The following is a 19,002-nucleotide window of genomic DNA, read 5'->3' as shown; positions in this document are numbered from 1 at the left end:
TCTTCTCATTGAATAAAACCCTTTGATAGGATGACTTTGTTGTTATCGCAATGTTTTGTACAGACCTGTGTATAACTAAATAGTGCACAATGTGCATTTCCTGATGTCTTGCAGATTTTTCTTACTGTGACAAACACTTACAAAGTATCTGCAACAATATGAATGCAGTTCTGTGTACATGACTGACCCTATCAAATGTTTCTGTCAATAATGTTTTTTTTCACATTTAATTAAAGGCACACTGGTCCAGTTCAATCCCCTGGTTGTTTGTCTCCAAAGACTACCCAGAATACCCAGGATTTGTAAGGGTTTATACTTACATTGGTCATCAAAGATGAAATACAATTTCATCTTGGAATTAATTGGAAAATTGATCTGTTTTACTCATTAATATCTTCATTATTATGATAAACAAACGAACTTTTTGAAGTTGTAACTTCATCTGCCATTGGTGAAGAATGCTAGGATTGAAAGAAAGCAAATTCAAAGTAAACTTTTAGGTTTTGTCTTAAAAACCTAATTTGTTGTAATTATTATATTTTTATGGTAACAAGATTGGATAGAAGGGTTTGGTGACTTGGTTGACAAATGTCATTGCATCCCAATTATGTAGATAAATGCTCATATTGTTGATCACTGGATTGTCTGGTCCAGACTCAATGATTTACAGACTGCCATATAGCTGGAATATTGCTGAGTGCTGTGTAAAAATAAATCACTCACTCATATTTGTATGCTCCTTGGACCTTTATAAAGTAAAGTACATGATCTGTTTTCAGTGAATTCATAGCATGACTGTAATATCTGGACATTTTATAGATTGCCTTAGTGAAGTGTATTTCACTCACGCACAAGCCCTAAGTGTGACACAGTGCATATTGTTGCGTCAAAGTACTTTACCAACGAAAAGAAAATGAAGAGGAATGATTCTTTTGAATGCTTCAGCAAATTAATAAAAACAAACACAAATACATAAATTAAAACCAGTAATAACACCAGGCTATTACCTTGTTTGAGGAATGGATCCATCCAGATAAAGGAATGATAATCCATTCATCTGCAGCTTTCATGTGTCATTTACCAGTCAGTGATGGAAAAAACTTATACAACATTATAACTAGTGATAGTTTCTCAACTGGTCATGACAGTGTTTCAAGTTTCACTTTGGCCTATAATCCCATTGGTCAGCCATGATAGCTCACCTGACAACTATTTACATGGTGTCCACGATTCTTAAAAAATTTTTAGTTTGACAATAATGATCAAACAACATATTTTCGGTTAATTGTTTGATGGAAGAAAGTTGTTTCTACACAGGCACTTTATCACAAGATGTGGGGGTATTCAGTGTATGTTAGTAGATCTACATATGTAGATGCTATCTTTTCACAGATTGGCTGTGCAAGATAAACATATAACAGGTGTTTCTTGTGTATTTGGATGTTTTCTGTTGAACTTGAAGATGTCATGGGAGCAGATGAAAAACGTCTTTGAACTTGTTGTTTATCTGCTCCCATGACATCTTCTCGTTCAATACAAAACATCCAGATGCACTACGTTCTATATTTATTATATACTCTCTAAACTTGCATTAATCTGTTACTTAATAAAACAAATAATATGGTTCAATACGGAATCTTGGGTGCAATACAGAATTTGACCATGTCATCTGTATTGCACCCCTGTATCACTTTACGAAGTTTATATGGGTAGATAATAAAATTAATTAATCAATCAGGATTGGTTAATCCTTTGATCTACATTGGTTTTTTAACTTGGCTGCAGTTTCATGCACATATTACACAACGTAATACATTAGACCTTAATTTATAATGTTTAATAATTACTCCAGACACAAGAAATGGTAAATGGGAAACTTTGTCAGGTAATCCGAGTGGTGTTACCACTGATAGTATTTGTTGCAGATTCATTACAAGACCTTTAAGAGAATGATTTTCAGTAAACCCATGCTTGTCATAAGAGGCGACTGACAGGCTTGTGGGTGGTCAGGCCTCGTTGATTTGGTATACCAGTTGCGGAGATTGATGCTTGGGAATGTATTATGTTCACAGTAACTCAGGTGTAGCATAATGAATTTCCTTTTGAAGTCGAGAGTTAAGATAAAACTAGAATAACCTGCATTTAGGGGTGTCAGGAGGCATGTGATTTTCTTGTGCTTGTGCATATCTTTTTTCTCAAACAAGCAATGAAGTCATTTATCCAGGAATGTATATTAATGTTTTCAGATGCTGTGGACTTTGTTTACATGCATTGTTCTCAAACTTGAGAGAACATGTATACACACTTTTGTCGGATTACATTGCAGGAAGCTAAGTCTACCTGGTGTAAACTTGTAAGACATGTATTCCCAAACTGGAATGAAGTCCACATTAGAATGTTTTGGGACGCACATCATTATGTTTGGGCCAAGGTTATTTAATCTGGTAATGAAATTTTGAGTTAGTTTAGCTATGAAATTTTTTCATATATATTTAACATTTATCTTAATTCATCATGGTCATGTTTGACATACATTTTGGCTCTGTAAACATGATCTGTGAAATTGCAGTCAGCCTAAGTTTGGCATGTACATTTCTTCTTATGATACAGTCATATATTGATCAGGGCCTACATTTTCAAAGCTCTCTTAGCGCTGAGATAGTTGTAAGTTAATGTTATGTATGGCAATTATGACTATCTTAGTGCTAAGAGAGCTTCAAAATTCTAGGGTGATTGTTCATGATATTTGTGTGGAATAATACGTGAATGTCCGTCTTTATGAACACTATTGTAGATGAGTGGGAGTACAGTAACTCCAAGCATTACCCAGTGTATTTAAACAAGGTTTGCTTTGTCTATAGCCTTTCTATTATATCCTACTCCACTAAATATCAGCTTGGGTCCAGGCCCATATTTTACAGATCCTGTAGGCCAAATTATCTGTATCACTTTTATAGAAATGCACTTATCACTGTTACATTTGGGTCAGGAGTAGATCACATAATATACTTCAATATTTTTCTACTGAAAGTAATCAAACACTGGCACTCATCTTAGCTTTCACTATTCATGAAAGTATGTTACAGAAAACTAGGGACTTGGACTTGTAATGCTTGTGTCAAGGGTATACCTCCTATTTCTTTCTATACAGAAACTTTGCATTCATATTAAACAAAGCTGTGCCCTTTTTAATTGAGGAAATTAAAGTTTGATTTCACTTTTCTAACACAGTAATTAGTAGCTATTTTCAGAAGAAGGTTATGATAGTTCCTGCTCAGCATGACCTCCTCAAAACATAACAGATTCCTAATACCATTTGTGAGTGAAAAAACGTTCAATTACTTTGTTTTGACTTTTCAGTAAGATGAAGTGATTGTTTCCTGAGGTTGTGGTAAGTAGTAGATAGTTGCTCGGTGCATTTCATGACATCGAAAACATGGGCTTTGTGAAGCACTATTAAATACAACTAAACAATATACTTCAGACAAGATAGTACTGTTAAATACAACAAAAAAGGATATTTGGGACAAGATAGTACTATATATTCAACAGAACAGGATACTTCAGACAAGATAGTACTATTAAATACAACAAAACAGGATGCTTCAGACAAGATGGAAAGTTTATTTCTGCTCATCCATTATGCTGTGATGAAATCAATATTTGCTTTAAAAATCAGGTTATGATCACAGATGAAAACAAAAACAAAAGTAAATAATATAAACAGAGTCGGCAACAACAAATACCTTTGTATTTCATGGATTAGAAGACAGTCGATAATGGCCACATGTTTAGAGTTATGTACATGTATATTTATGAGGCAAAGCAAGGTGAGACTACATTAAGGATAACAAAATCCTGTTCATAGACTGGATGCAAAGTCTACAAAAATCTGCTAGATTTTGTATGACAATACACTGGTAAGTTTTACAAGACAATACTATGGAATCATCCTAAAATCTGTAACTCTAAAGAAGGTGATATAAAAGCAGCTGTTGCATTGTTGGATACTGAAGTCACTTCCCAGCTAACTCTTCTGTGATGATTAGACCCTTACCTAAAATGTCTTACCTAAAATGTCATGTCCATGTATGTCTGAAACAACAGATTGTGTACAGACAACGGTGCAATGCTTTCAAACTGAAAATGTTACATATATATAAATAGTGTATAATTAACTGCTGCTCCTATTGTATCCTATTAGTTTCTTACAACCTCTGTCAGATAAAATGTCTAAAAACTGCCTGTAACCATGCTGATTTAAAAGCAAACAAAATATCACTAACAATTACTGTAAATCCAACCTCTTTCTAGCATATAGTACATTGCTCCACATGTATATGCAACAGACTGCAAAGTGTTGTGTGGAGGTTTGGTTACAATCTTTCAAAAACATCTGCTAATATCACAACCTCACCTTGAGTCAGTGGTCTGCCAAAATAAAATACTGTTCAGTCAAAATAATTCTGATTAGCTGGTTTTATGCTGGTCAAATATACTAGGAAAGAGAACACTAAGTGTCAAATAAGAAGGCAAGATTGTAAAACAATTGCATTCTTTTATAATCTTTCTCTTTACCAAGGTCTTAAAGCCAGCGAAAATTGGCCAGTTTTTTCCCCATCACACATACACACATGGCTAACGGTTACTACAGAAATCATAGAGATACATAGGGGTATATAACAAAGAATGTAACATGACTGTTCTATCAATATTCACTTCACAGCACATCAAACTGGATTTCATACTAAGCAAACCCTTGTACTGCCCAATCACAACATATAATATAATGAAGAATCTTTCTATGCAGTCTCTTAAAGCACAACACTGAACTTAGGATTGCAAGCACAGATACAAAACTCATTTGCCAGGAAGCTAAACAACACAAACAACTGGAAGGTAGTGCAAGAAAATGGAAGGAAGCAACTGCAAGTTTGCACACAGTAAGACTGAAGTTTAAATTGTATGCAATACTACTATAAAACGATAAAAGGTCTGGGCACAGGATAAACATTTTCAACATGCACCATAGTATATCATGACAATTGTTTTAATAAGACCCTCTCTCTAAAATACTGGGACATACAATGCTTTTGAACAAACAAAACACTTCTGCCATGCAAAGGCAACATAAAATTGTGCTCAACTAATGTCTAGGAAACAAGTTTCAGCTATGACTGAAACTACTGTAACTGAGTTACAAGGGAACATTTGGTCGCTATTTTGCATGCAATGAATTGATCACATCTTTTTTATGGTCTACAGCTTGCCTGCATATGTCTGTCACTGTTATCATGAGTACTGTATTAGCTACCATAAAATATGTTATCATTTTCAAACTGTTGTCTCAATATGGTCTGGCGATGTTGATAAACAGAGGATTTGCATCCATTCAATCATTCATTAGTGCTCACTCTGACATGATGGCAGACAACTGAAAGGGAAATGCTACCAAACCAAAGATCCCCATACAAAGATATTTACAAAATTACACCATTAGGAGTGTAAAAATGAGCACGGCATTATATGCTATGTACAGTTACAGGCAATGACAACAGATGGTATATACAACGCAGAAAATGCTAATGGGACTGAAATGTACATCTTGGTATCAATTTCAATCAAAAGCAAAATTTACAATTTCTTTTTACATTGCTGCCACCATATGGCAATAGTCGGACAGAAGCTAAAGCCACGGAGGTCACCAGCTTCACACATATAGAAGGTCACTGAAAGGGACATTGACTGCTAAAGGAATTGCTTTAGTAGAACATGTAAGATTAGAACCATCGACACAATAAACAGTCTGGGCAATACTGAAATCTGTCTGTCGGTAAAAGTCTGGCCCCCAGTGAATTCAGCAAGTGATAAAAGGCATAAATAGTTAACTGACTAGAGTCTGTGTTCCAGCTGATGCCATAGACCTTTTTTACCCCAAATCGATCTACCAGGGAACCATTCCACAAATAACAGTAGTTCTCCATGTTCCCTTGTGTATTTATTAAGAAAAGTGAAATACTGACTATAGATAGTTCCATCATGGTTGCCGTAGTGATAGTCAAAAAAATAGTGTAACAACTCACTAACATAGGAATGGCATATTTTCTTACCAGTGACATGGTACTCTGTTTACAAACACAACATAGATCAGTGGTACTGAAGCTGTGTCAAAATAACCCAGAGTTTAATGCAAACATTTATAAATGTGAGTGCGCATAGGAAATATATGCTAAAGTTGGGTGAATTTCTCTGAATACAAATATCTATAAAAAGTTGAGTGCAATGCCACATAAAACCCACTGGTGTCACCATGTTACCACTGAAACATAAGTCTTAAACACTTCTCTTTGAAATACCACAGATTCACTTCCTTTCACATTCATACTCACATGAAACAAGGAGATGATGGAGGGCCATTCCATACTTCACATTACAAGAACGATGTACACTTGGAGAGAAAAAAACCTGTTATGATCAATAAATGTAACTGATGGTTCAACCCACACCACCATTAACAATGTTTGTGTACACTGTTTCGTGACAGCCACATTTAACCTATTCACATACAGATGATATACTACAGGAGAAAACGCATGTTAGTGTCATGCTGGATCAGGGCCAAACACACATTAAGATTCTCTCTGCAAACTGATGTGTGCATATAATGCTGCATATTATGAGGGCAACAGGAATGTAAAGTTACTTCTTTAACCTGTCAAATAACACAAACAGGGTGTCCAACAATGTGAATAACCCTTTCTGTACTTAATTTTAAAAAAATGCCATCAATAACCATTAAAATAATGCAAACTGCCATTTAAGATGACTTTCTGTAAATTCTCTTTACTATTTTGTAGGGTCTTAGTGGCAGAAAATGACTTCAAAGATTGTGGACAATATGTTATTCCAGGCAACATCACTGCATTGGAAATAATTTGTCACCAATTGCTAAAATGAATTAACTCAACAATACCTACTGACCGCGGAGGAGGAAATGATGACAAGCAACCATGCAAAAGCATAATTAAAGTATTCTCACAGAACACAACTGAAACTACAAAGGTATTGTTGTCAATGAGACGGAGATATTTTGAACAGCATTCATGTATGTAACGTCTTTAAGAAATGGATCAGTTCCACTAACAAGCTGATGCCATCTTGGCAAGAGAGTGCACACACCAGTAAAGAATGTGCACACACCAGCATGGAGAGTGTGCACACTGGCATGGTATGAGGTCAGCCTTAGCGAGCTTGCATGCCGGCACCAAGTGTGTCCACACTGGCATGGTGTGAGCTCAGCCCAAGTCAGCTTGCACGCCAGCACCGAGTGTGTCCACACTAGAATGGAGAGAGCCCACTACAAGTGAATCCGCATACCAGCTTGGAGAGTATCCACACCAAGTGAGCCTAACCAGCATAGACAAAACTGATGAACAGTCATCAAATGGCTGTAAATCTTCACACTGCAATTTGATGAAATTCAGTACATCACTGATGTTTTCCCACAGTGAGCATAATACATATTACACTTCTCATATATGTAACAGGTCTACAGTGCTTGATACAAACATTCATCCACATGGATGTGTATATTATTAGAGATTCCGTTCATAAAACAAACATGTGATGTGTGTAAAGCACCTTACAATAAAGTCTAGTATTAGCCAAGGTATCTTCTGCATGTTTACTGTTCTATCCATGATGGCTTCTCAGCATTTGGACGTTTAAGTTTGATGTTGAACTGCTTCAGTGTAGTGTCCAGCATAGCCTCGTTTCCAGAGAAGTAGGCAGACACAGCATTGTGGAACAGCAGCAGCTGTTTGTGCATCACTTTCACCTGCAACAAGGACCACAACAATCAATTAAATCACAAGCCATTTTCAAGATGGCCTTTATTTTTCGCATAACTCATGATTGTCAATGACTTAAATGCCCACAATAGGTTTGAATGAGCATGTTTACAGTAGTTGATGCACTTCTAGCGCCAACTAAATCATTCAGTAAGCTATGCCTGCAAACAGTTTCTAAAGGCTGTATCTATATAAGAGCAAGACAAGCGACAACCGAAGCCTCTTTTGATCTGACTCAAAACCAAGGTATTCTGCCCACACAGCACATAACACATTAGCTACTAAGCCAGTTGGATTACACATACATATACTCACATACATGAGAAACACAAAATCATATCCAAACAGGAAACAAACTTGGAACCCAAAAATGACTTCGGTTTTGGCATACAGTGAAGTCTGATGGTGTTATCACTTATGTTATCACAATTTTTGTAGTGTTTTGGAAGGCCAGTGTAAAAACACATGAATAGAAGGAATTACCAAAGAGCACCAAACATATGAACATGTGGGTATCGTGCACATTTCTCATGAAATCGAATGTGCACGTATTGTCACCACCATTGGTAGGTAGAAGATTGTGCAAAATTTGGGTCCATCACGTTTGGAAGCTGGAGTGCCTCACCAAAATGTTGAATTTACCTGAAGTATACACGATAAAACAAACCTTGTTTTCTTCCAGGAACTTCAGTTTAATGGAGACATCTCCTCGTAATCTCTCAAACTTAACCTTGTGGTCTTCAAACTTCCGTTTGGCTTCATCAAGTCTCTGGGCGGTTGTAGAATCTTTTGGACCAAGACTCAAAGTCTCCATATCATTACGATATGCATCAAATTCCAACCTAAAAAAAAAAGGATATTCAGCATGATGTGGGAATATGTGAAAGGCAAACTTTATCAGTTAAAAGGAGAATTGCCAAAATAATGTCAGCCTAGACTTAAAGTCAGGTGGATGAGGGACTTACCTGGCTGTTTCATACAGCTTGACAGTTAGAAGTGTGTCCTCCATGGTCTTGTTACACAACGTGTTCACAGAGGAGGTAAAGAAGTTCAGAGCACCTGCAATGCGCATGTTATTGATTAGCTGTGCCTGATATCATTTATTCAAAAATCTCTACATACTAATTAAAATATATGAAAACTAACATCATATCATTTTTTTTCAAAAATGATCATTGATCAGGGAACTATCTAACAGTGAAGTGAATAACTGTGTACATATCACAATCTGTGCCCTGTTTCACTATTGACATATGAAATATCCAGTATATGGAGCAGTAGGACACAAAGTCTTGGATCAAAAGTAACATATGCTGAACGCCAACTTTAGTGAAGGAGTATAGTTTTACTCCGCAATCAGCAATATTGCAGTGATATGACAGTGGTCTGTAAATAATCGAGTAAAAGAGCATAGGATATCGACCTGCGCAACTGGGAACTGATGACAAGTATCAACCAAGTGACCACACTTCCTCATTAGTTGCCTCTTATGACAACCATGGGTTACATCACACTCAAAAGAATGTCAGCAGTGTTGGCTCAAGAGAGGGTTTGGAGTGTTTTGACTCATCAAATTCAGTGAGGACCCCTCTATTTCACATCTGCCCATCTACTTAACATTGGAGGGGGTCTAGAAACAATATTTTCAGCAATTAGGACCCACTCAAAATTTCATCCAACTCTAACATTGTGTCAGCGATCCTTATTTCCTTGTAATGTTTATCATTGTTCATATTATCATGAATATTGAAAAACTTAAGTGTCATACACCATGTTTAGCTACACCCTACTGCATGAACACTACAGGCCCTACCAGTTTAGTATGTAAAACAAATACTGTTTTCTTAGTTAGTAAATATATGTACATTTAACAATTCTGATTTGAATTTGTTTTCCTAAACACTTTCCAGGTTTGTATGATTTCAAATCAAAAGTTCTGTGCAAAATATTTAAAACTATATTGTCAAATCTCACCTAACAGTGTTTCTCCATTCTTGACCAAGGACCTCTGTGTCTCACAGTTGTATGTGAACTCCTCATGCAACTCTGGAGCCTTCTGTGCAAGATCTGAGAAAGACTCACCCAAGGCTCTCTGGGTCTGTACCACGTAGAAAAAGTGGTTTGTCAGAGCCCTGGCAAGACGAAGCACACTGGCATACTTGCGCTGGGTATCTCTCAGAATTTCTATCTGAGCCTCTAGTTCAAGATCCACTGTCTTAGAGCTCTTGCCAAACCTCTCCGACAACATCTGCTTGGTGCACTTGAATGTGTTGATACTCCACTCTCGTAGTGACTCTAGCTTGGTGGCAGCCTGAGTGATGGACTTTGGTACAAAGTCACCATTTGTCTGTGGTGAAGACAGCGGCACATTGCTTGTGGCTGCACAAACAAAACACAGGGTTAAGATGGACAGGAATGAAGTGATCACTACATTTCATCTTAGACAAAATATGTCATAACTTCTTTGATTACACTGTCATTGTGTCAAAAGAATATTTTGTTCCAGAAAATAGAATGGAAGATCATAAGACATTAATGACTATGTTAGAAATCCTGACATCAAACAAACATAAATGTACATCATAATGCTTTCACTTGGTTACAACACAAGTCCTACCAACAAAATAAATGTGCAAACAGTTAAATACTGATCTACCTCCAGAATATTATCAACAAACCTATGTGATTATGCACGATCAGCACTGCTGACTTTAGCTTGTCATCTTTTGCAAAATGTATACATTTGCAGCTGGGATTTTCAGCAAGCAAGTTTAACAGTGCTTTGAAAGGTATTTTAGGTATATCATAGCCTACCAGCTTGATGCAGTTTCAAAGTCCATAGTGATGCATCTTGGGCATATACCACTCTACCCAAACATGAAGATGTGCATGATAATGTTGCAGACCTGCCTAGATACATCATCTGGGTGAATCAACATTCATTCAAACCCAAGATAATAGACATGTATAATATTTATGAAAACTGCACACTGGCAGTATACTTCAGGAATGTTCATGTTAGTTAAGATGCACAGGGTATTATACCTTAAATAAGGTAGCAGGTGATGGAGGTGAGCAGTGTCAGGATATAGGTGTGAAGTGATAGGAATAGGCTTTCTTCTATATTTACATGTTTAGGCAAAAGACTGAATGGTTATAGGATGCAAGACAAACAGTTCCAGTTTTATCAAAAGACAAAGAATCAATGTCTATTTTTAACATCTTCTCTGGACATGTTTCACTTATGCTTTCCTTCAACTCAGATAAGGAAGCGAAAAAGAATTACCTTATGTCATGCTTAAACATGTTGTCAAGGGGCATTTGTTCATCTGGATATGTTGCCAACAGTTTCAAAAACAAAAGTAGAATTTCTGCCACTCAAAGTTTGATCACTTAAACAATCTGTCAAATTAAAATTTGGCAATCTGTGATCTACAAGCACTTGAAACTATGACAGTCCAATCTTTAGATGAGTTCAACATTGAATTTCAATATGGTCTCCACATCAGCCAAATTAAACATTCATTCAGCTGATTTAGATTATTGTTTTCACTGAAACTGTAATAAAATTTGGGAATATGCAGGATTCTTGCTTCAAGGAAACCTTGTAAATCACTGCTTAAACAATAATGCAGTGACGTGCACGATGGACTGAGAGTCAGCTGCTACTCTTATCTACATAGTCACATTTTACTGTCACTGTTCCTAGCAGCTGCCTAACTGTAGACTGTGTAGTTCCTACAGTACAGTCCTTGAGTAACCAATCAGTGGAATAATATTTCAGCAGTTTTCAACAATTCCTAAGACATTCAAGCCACTAATGGCGTCCTTGTAAAAGGATTTAGACCAAAAATTCATTCATTGTCAAGACAATGCCAATTTCTCCTGAAACTCATCATGACCAACAGTTTTAGTTCTCAGTAAATAATGCTACAAAAACATACTGAAATAAATGCCCTTTGCATGCTGAAATATGCTTTAGAAAGAAGAGCTGAATGAGGTGACCATGGGTAATTGAACTCGGATAAAATTCCATATATTTAAAAAGGTATAAAAGAGAGACAACTTAAAGTCATCCTTTAATGAGCATCAAAAAGGTTAACAGTAATTACTTTCAGCAAAAGTTGGATACAATAAGCATGTGATAAAAAATATTAACATTAACGTCATAAATCATCCTTGCACACTTAGAAATCCTTCAAATCTCGTTGCTATGTCACTTCAGATTACTTCATTTAGACTGATAAGGTACTTTAGCTTTTTTTAAATGTTAACAGTCTGAAAACGGCCAGTTAACTCAAGGAAGGACAAGGTGAGCCAGTACTATTACATCTCAAAGTATGCTACTGAGTCTAAAGCAAGGAAAGCAGAGCGTGAAGACACACCAGGAGGCATGGTGTATGAGCGAGTTAATCGGGCTTGAGGTGACGCACTTCTTGTTGCTGGAGACTCAAATGATGAACTCAAGGCTGTACTTCCTGCATAGGATGCGGTCATTCTGGTTGGTGTACCACCTTGAACATTAGAACTGGCATCATTCAAATTTGGTCCATCATCCAGCATCTCTTTCAAGTCTCTTTCAAATGTGTCTTCTTCACCCTCCATTCCATTTGGTATTGCTTGTTGCCCTTCTCTAGCCATGGTGACTATTTACATTGCCTTGTAAACAAAACAAAATAAATATAATACACATGAATTAGAACATTGGGGGCATCTGCAAATTAAAATTCATTTCAACAAATGGAAGATAAGCATTAACAGGCAAAGTCATGTTACTGTTAGATCCAGGATTTAAATTAATATATATTAATTTTGAAAGTGAAGAAAAAACACTGAGTGGATTTATTTTATTGGTCAAATGAAATATGGTAACGGGAGAGGTATTATGTTCATGAGTGCATTTCGTTGCTATGTACATGATGTGGTGTTTGTCCACCACTTAATGTTGAATGGTATGAGCTGATCACTAGTACAATGTTACAAGGTAGGGTTACACTGCCAAATGAAAATGTAAGTGGCTTTGTTCTGCGTTGTGAGGGTACCCGTGTTTGTATATACCACGATCACATTGTGGCAATAACCAATTGGCTATCATGAGTGTCGACGTTGTCTGAGGAGTAAGGGATACAGTATCGTCGAAAACGTTTCCCTAAATTAAATTATACCCTAAAGTGAAAAATGATACCTATATGCAGAATACATAGGTGTTCATGGAAATAATGCAAATTTACCTATGCAGTTTTGAGAACGAGTCACCTGACGAACAAATGAAATAACATGCACCAGTGATCAGTCTGCTGCATCGACGAGTTTTCCCCTCTAGCTAAATACTTCTCACACAATTGCCACTCTACAACTCAACAGGTTGATGCACAGACTACAAGAATAACATATAGTCAGAAGCTATTGTATACAAAAACTCTTCAGGCCAAAGAAATAAGAAATTAAACAGTGCTATTTTCATTGTGGTCAACTCACCTGCCGAAATGTCTGTGTGTCCATCGACGTGTTGGCTAATGACGTCATCTCGCGATAAATCCCGTTATTTTCTTATCGAAGTACATCCCCTAAAACTACTATTGTTTGTGCTTTGTGAATCAGATGACAATGCTTTTATGGGGTTTTAATTTTCAGTTTTACGGTCGGAGGTGATCAATGAAGAAGAAATATGGATAGTGATAGATTTTTAAAACACATTTTATGAAATGATACACACATGAAATGATATTATTAAAACGCCGAAACATTCAAAACATTCAATAGAACGAAATTTATAGTTCTGTGTGCATTACTATACAATGACATTAACGTTTTTTGACGGAGAAGGATAACCGGTTAAACCAGAGACCATATATGGTCCCTGGTTGCAGTATTAGCTGTCTATTATCAAATATCATCTGATCATCAGGCAACAATCTTAAGAAATCATATCATGTTTAGGATGTTCTTACGAAAATAGTATTGCGTATTTGTTGTTAAACTTGGCTCAGAACATGTGCGATTTGTAACCCTGCAGAGAGTGGGGTAGCATTTTTCAGAGATCGAAACGGGACATATTATTTCCTTGATGCGTTGTTCGTATTCAGCGGAATGAATTTAGCAGACGAAGGGCAACAGAGAAATGTTAGTATGGATACTAAGAGGCACATAGAAATAAAGTCGCATTCCAGTCAAGGCGTATGTAGGCCTTCATGATGTACATCGACCTTGGTATTATGCAAAGGCGTTTAGATTTACATTTGATTCTGTAGTTGAAAAAACGTATACAATTGATAAGATATCACAAGATATGTAGTCACAATATGTCTATATCGAAAGAAATCAACGAAAGGCGTTGAATACAACTCATCAGCTGGCGAGCTGATGTTTAGATAGAATTTGCACAGATATTCATATTCTAGAAACATTTTGTGATGTGAATATTCTGTGTTCATTTCCACATTTCCCAACACTGCTGTTATTGAGCTCATGTTATCGAATCCCAATTGTGTTGATTGATGCTCACATTGTTGATCAATGGATTGTCTGGTCCAGGCACAATTATTTACTGACTGCTGCCATATATAGCTGGAATATTGCCGAGTGTAGCATAAAACTAAACCCACTCACTTACTCATGTTCTTGAAGACATAATTATTCTGAAATGGTAATAGGTGGGAATAATGCAAGCCTTTCAGTGCACTTGACAGGTTGTTGTATAGAGAATCTTGCCCAAGTGTCTACTGACATCAGTTATAGCGACAAGAACTGATAGAGTTACAAATATTCAAGGCTTTATTACACTGACCATGTGAGAAGTATTAGTTTTCAATGAAAAATGTATGTCTCCCAACACTGCACTTCCTTTAGACTTGCAGTGCAGCAATGTCACAGCATTGTGACATTATCAAGTTAGTGATATCATTGTCAGGGCATTGTAAAATATCTGCTGCCAAGACAAGTGTTATCTATTGTGGAACACAGTTTTGGATGATAAAATAATATTGATAACACTTAAATGCATGACAAAGTACCTTTACACATGAAAAATTATCAAGATGTCATCAGTGACATTGACAGGACTTAGAGCTGCAGGAGTGAAAACAAAGCATTAAATGCAGAAATGGAAATTTCATATTTTAGAAAGATTTTTGAATGTTAAAGATTTGATGACATATTTATCTAAATGTTCTGACTCATCAAATACTGGGTTAGATGTGACAGCGTGGCAGGTATTTGGGAGTAGACAAGAGACTGAGTAGTAGAAATCTGCAATGTGGTATGCTTTGCAGTACTGAGACGTTATCTTGTAACTTGTCGTCTTGAAAGACAAATTATGGTCTAGCATGGCTCACAAGCAGTCAGTGCTGGAGCTAGTGTGTTGTGTCAGTTGAACCATCCAGTGACTTCTCCATGGACAAATACAGTGGGATTGCAGCAATTATTGACAAAAAGAGATAATTTGGATTGGCACAGAGAAAACTTCTATGATAATTAGGCTGTGCATGGCAGGGAGGAAGCTCATTTGTTTTGTGAAAGGGAGAGTAGATGTAGGCTAGTGCATGTGCAGTGCTTGATCATGGGCAACCTGGGGCCCCTTCACTTACAATGGCAAGAACCATTAGGCAGCACACATACAGGTCAATTGTCAGGTCAATGCTCAACATATCCTTGTTTTGATATGGGTCATTGGTTGCCAGTTGTGCAGATCAGTGCTCATGCTGTTGATCACTGGATTGTTTGGTCCAGACTTGATTATTTTCAGACTGCCGCCATACAGCTGGAATATTGCTGAGTGCGTCATAAAACTCAACTCACTCATGTTATATTAAGTTAACATATGACATTTCTGTCATCAGATTATGGTAACACGTTTAGTTTCTCAAGTAGTGTAATACAATTGATTCTTAAAGTCAAATCGGCCACAAAAGACCAATATGAGGGTGTCATTTTCTGCTAATATCAAAGGGACAAAATTGACAATAATATAACAATCCCTTGAGTGATGTTTGTTGCTTGCACTGATGTTGCCAACATGCGAAACTTGTTTTATAACACACTCTGATGTAGTTATGAGATAGTTATTGTTGTAAATTCAACCAGAATTGATACCATAAGTATACTTGTGAGAGTCAGTCAAGATGTTTAATGGTTTTGAAACTAAACAGTAAGACTTCTCCATTCCTCACAGGCAAAATTTGCAGACCGAAGCTTGCAGCTGACATGTAATCATTCATTTCACTTGTACATCACCTCATGGCTGTATTGAAGAAGTGAGCTGTATACTTACTCAGTGCCATGTATGCCCACAGTAATCTTCAGTTCATGCTGTAATACCAAGTAATAACTTGGTCATGTTGTACATACAATGTTTAAATGCATTCTTATTTGTTTCAGTTGAAAGATTTCTTGTTACTGTACAACAAATTAACAGAGCAGTGTTTTGAGAGATGTGTGTACAACCTGAACAATGTGGGCATGTCAAAGGCAGAGGTGAGTGTGAAGCTATAGTCAACAGTTTCCAGACCATTACCAGCTGAACTGATGCAAGCATGAAACCAGTTTCCCTGATGACAGATTTCTTTTTCTAAGTTGCATTGAGAAATGTTACTTATAGCTAACCCTCTTTGAGTGGGTGAGTGGATAAGTTGAGTTTTAGGCCACACACAGCAATATTCCAGCTATATGGAGATGGTCTGTAAGTAATCTGGACCAGACATTCCAGTGCTCAACAACATGAGCATCAATTTGCGCAATTGGGAACTGATGACATGTCAACCAAATCAGTGAGCCTTACCACCCAATCCTGTTAGTCTCCTCTTATGACAAGCTTAGCCGCCTTTTATGGCAAGCATGAGTTGCTGAAGGTCTATTCTACCCCAGACCCTCATGGGTGTAACCCTCTTTGCCTTGAGTATGCACAAGATGGTCACTTCAAAGAGTGTGCATTCAAAGCCTAAAGTTACCTTTACATTTTGTTCTTAGTACAGTGTATTTCAATCTTATAAAAGTAACTTCTATAAGAATTTACACAATGTCAACCAAAGATCATTTGAATCATTTGAACACCAACATAAAGGGCTGTGGTAGGGGCATTATGAACGGCAGAATGGCCATTGGGACTTCTCTTTGTATGGTAAAGTAACAGCTCCGGCTCAGAGGAGTTGAACTGAACATCCATCATCATGAACTGAACACATGGTCAAGCGAGTGGAGATGTACATGAACAGAAACTAATTGGACCTGTACCCTACATATCTACAGTATGTGTGTAGAGACAGACATTACAACAGAGACTGATTGGGCCTGTACTAGCAACTTGTGTGAATGCAGATTTTATTCATAATTCCATCATCAAGATCTGCATCCAACTTCTTGATGTGACTCAAAGATGCTTATGTATTGAGCGTTTGTGTTTCAGAATGACTGTGTTGGTGTGTGTACAGACCGTTACGTCACCTACAACCAGAAGCTCATGATGAAGTTCATGGAGCACCAGAACTTGAGGCAGCAGGCAGCAGCACGAGAAGCTGAGGCAGCAGCTGCCCAGCAGGGCACTCCCAGCCCTGGCATGACAAACACAACACCTAAACCGTGAAGGACGAAAACACACCCCTGTCATGATTACCTGAGTCATGATAAAGTAGAGGTAACTCGTTGAGAGACTTGTGGAGTGTTACAAGACATGTTGGTGGTGGCTGTAGGTTCAGAACCTGAAGATGATGAAACTGTTCAGCCTCAGGGTATGGAAGGAAGGCAAGAAGCAGTGGATCATTGATGATGTCATACACAACTTACCAGTAATAAAGAATGTTCTAACTAACTGAGAGAGTTGTCTGACTTTTTTTCTGGGTGTGCAACTATGGATTTATGCACTTTCTGAATTATATTTGAATTGAGATTATGGGAGCCAGCAGGCTGCACATAGTGGTATCTTTGAAAAGGCATTCCTTGTTTCTCTTTTTACTATGCTTATTTAGTTGCATTGTATGCAGTGATAGCTATCTTCAAAAGGTGTTATGATCTTTTAATCACTGAATCAAAATATGTTGAAGGTACACATAAACATGCTTCTTTAACTGAGTCACTGCTGGAACTAGGAGTGAATTGTCTGTGCATGTGTTATGAATTATGACTACAGCTACTGGCAAGGATGAGTTGGACAGGCACAGAGAACATTTTTATGAAAAGTAGGCAGTGCAGAGCAAACCCATTTGGTTTGTGAAAGGTAGAGCAGATATCGGCTAAAGCATGTGCAGTGCATGAACTTGAAATTGATTCTGCGCGAATCTGCACACACCATTGTTCATAAGTCTCTCACATGGTCGCGGACAACACTGGGCCCCTTTCCTCACAATGGCAAGCTCCAGTGGGTGGCACTCATGGATGCTAATATGGGTCAATTGTCAGATCTGTGCTCAAGTTATCCTTGCTTGCCAGTAGAATAATAGCAGCAGATGCAATCATGGGCGTAACAACAGTGTTTGTTATTGACAATCTACTGCTTAAACCTGTCCCTTGGTATATGGTTAGGTAGGGTGACACACTCTTCTGCATCAAGTGGGTGACCCCTGTTGGACCTGAGAAGGACTTGAATCTTCTGTGTTACTTGCTCTGAGTGAACCAGTTTGATGCAAGCCTTTCACTGGGCATTGCTCCATGTGCTCCAAGTAATGGGCTGCACTGAAGAGTCTGTACATACCACTTGATGTAAATATTGTTCACAGCATATGCTTGTCTTATGTCCCAATCTATGGAAATGAGGTCACAGTTCTCATGTCGACGACAACTACTGATAGCAGTGATGCATTGATATGAATTATAAGTGCCCAAACCATGGTAGAATTAATGAAAATGTCTGTTACACGCCAATGACGACATAACAACAATTGATAACATGTTAATAAACTTTTAATAACAATTGTAAGTGGATGGATTAATAACACTGTACATCTCTAAAATATTTTTTACCGTTGTATGCATTGAAAACAATGTAAGCAATATTGACTGGAAGCTCCATGTTTTGCTCCAACCAACAAAATATATTTTTCAGTGTTTCGATATATACTCATTTGAACAATAAAATATAAAATATAATATAAAATAATGCTCCTCTCATGAGTGCTTAACACTGATCATGAGATGCTCATATTTGATATTGCACAATGAATAC

General features: G+C 37.2%; 2 protein-coding genes across 3 annotated transcripts; one reads left to right on the top strand and one right to left on the bottom strand.

The window, feature by feature from the left end:
- Nucleotides 1-3,604: 3,604 nt before the first annotated feature.
- On the bottom strand, nucleotides 3,605-13,387 carry LOC137274200 (arfaptin-2-like). Of its 2 annotated transcripts, none has more exons than XM_067807255.1 (6): nucleotides 13,329-13,387; nucleotides 12,236-12,509; nucleotides 9,825-10,229; nucleotides 8,816-8,909; nucleotides 8,518-8,692; nucleotides 3,605-7,837 (listed from the first exon to the last, which is right to left on the bottom strand). In XM_067807255.1, the coding sequence occupies exons 2-6, from the start codon at nucleotides 12,489-12,491 to the stop codon at nucleotides 7,685-7,687; spliced, it is 1,083 nt and encodes a 360-aa protein (XP_067663356.1). In that variant the 5' UTR covers nucleotides 12,492-12,509; nucleotides 13,329-13,387; the 3' UTR covers nucleotides 3,605-7,684. The 2 variants fall into 2 exon arrangements, with proteins under 2 accessions (XP_067663356.1, XP_067663357.1); XM_067807256.1 differs by having other exon boundaries at nucleotides 12,284-12,509; nucleotides 13,329-13,384.
- A 415-nt stretch (nucleotides 13,388-13,802) lies between these two features.
- On the top strand, nucleotides 13,803-17,652 carry LOC137274202 (mitochondrial import inner membrane translocase subunit Tim9-like). The gene is made up of 3 exons (XM_067807258.1): nucleotides 13,803-13,973; nucleotides 16,227-16,322; nucleotides 17,251-17,652. Exons 1-3 carry the CDS (start codon nucleotides 13,941-13,943, stop codon nucleotides 17,425-17,427), a joined length of 306 nt encoding a protein of 101 aa, XP_067663359.1. The 5' UTR covers nucleotides 13,803-13,940; the 3' UTR covers nucleotides 17,428-17,652.
- Nucleotides 17,653-19,002: the final 1,350 nt, after the last annotated feature.

Source organism: Haliotis asinina, chromosome 2 (assembly GCF_037392515.1).
Source record: "Haliotis asinina isolate JCU_RB_2024 chromosome 2, JCU_Hal_asi_v2, whole genome shotgun sequence".
Taxonomy (NCBI): Eukaryota; Metazoa; Mollusca; class Gastropoda; order Lepetellida; family Haliotidae; genus Haliotis; species Haliotis asinina.
This window is presented reverse-complemented; position numbering and strand designations above follow the sequence as displayed.

Excerpts from the sequence above, each read along its gene's own strand:
- LOC137274200 (XM_067807255.1), bottom strand. The coding sequence starts at position 12,491 with ATGGCTAGAGAAGGGCAACAAGCAATACCAAATGGAATGGAGGGTGAA. Across the intron at positions 8,693-8,815 it reads AAGCTGTATGAAACAGCCAG|GTTGGAATTTGATGCATATC; the intron begins GTAAGTCCCTCA and ends TTTTTTTTTTAG. Across the intron at positions 7,838-8,517 it reads AGTTCCTGGAAGAAAACAAG|GTGAAAGTGATGCACAAACA; the intron begins GTTTGTTTTATC and ends TCCTTGTTGCAG.
- LOC137274202 (XM_067807258.1), top strand. The coding sequence starts at position 13,941 with ATGAATTTAGCAGACGAAGGGCAACAGAGAAAT. Across the intron at positions 13,974-16,226 it reads ACGAAGGGCAACAGAGAAAT|TTGAAAGATTTCTTGTTACT; the intron begins GTTAGTATGGAT and ends TATTTGTTTCAG. Across the intron at positions 16,323-17,250 it reads TGGGCATGTCAAAGGCAGAG|AATGACTGTGTTGGTGTGTG; the intron begins GTGAGTGTGAAG and ends TTTGTGTTTCAG.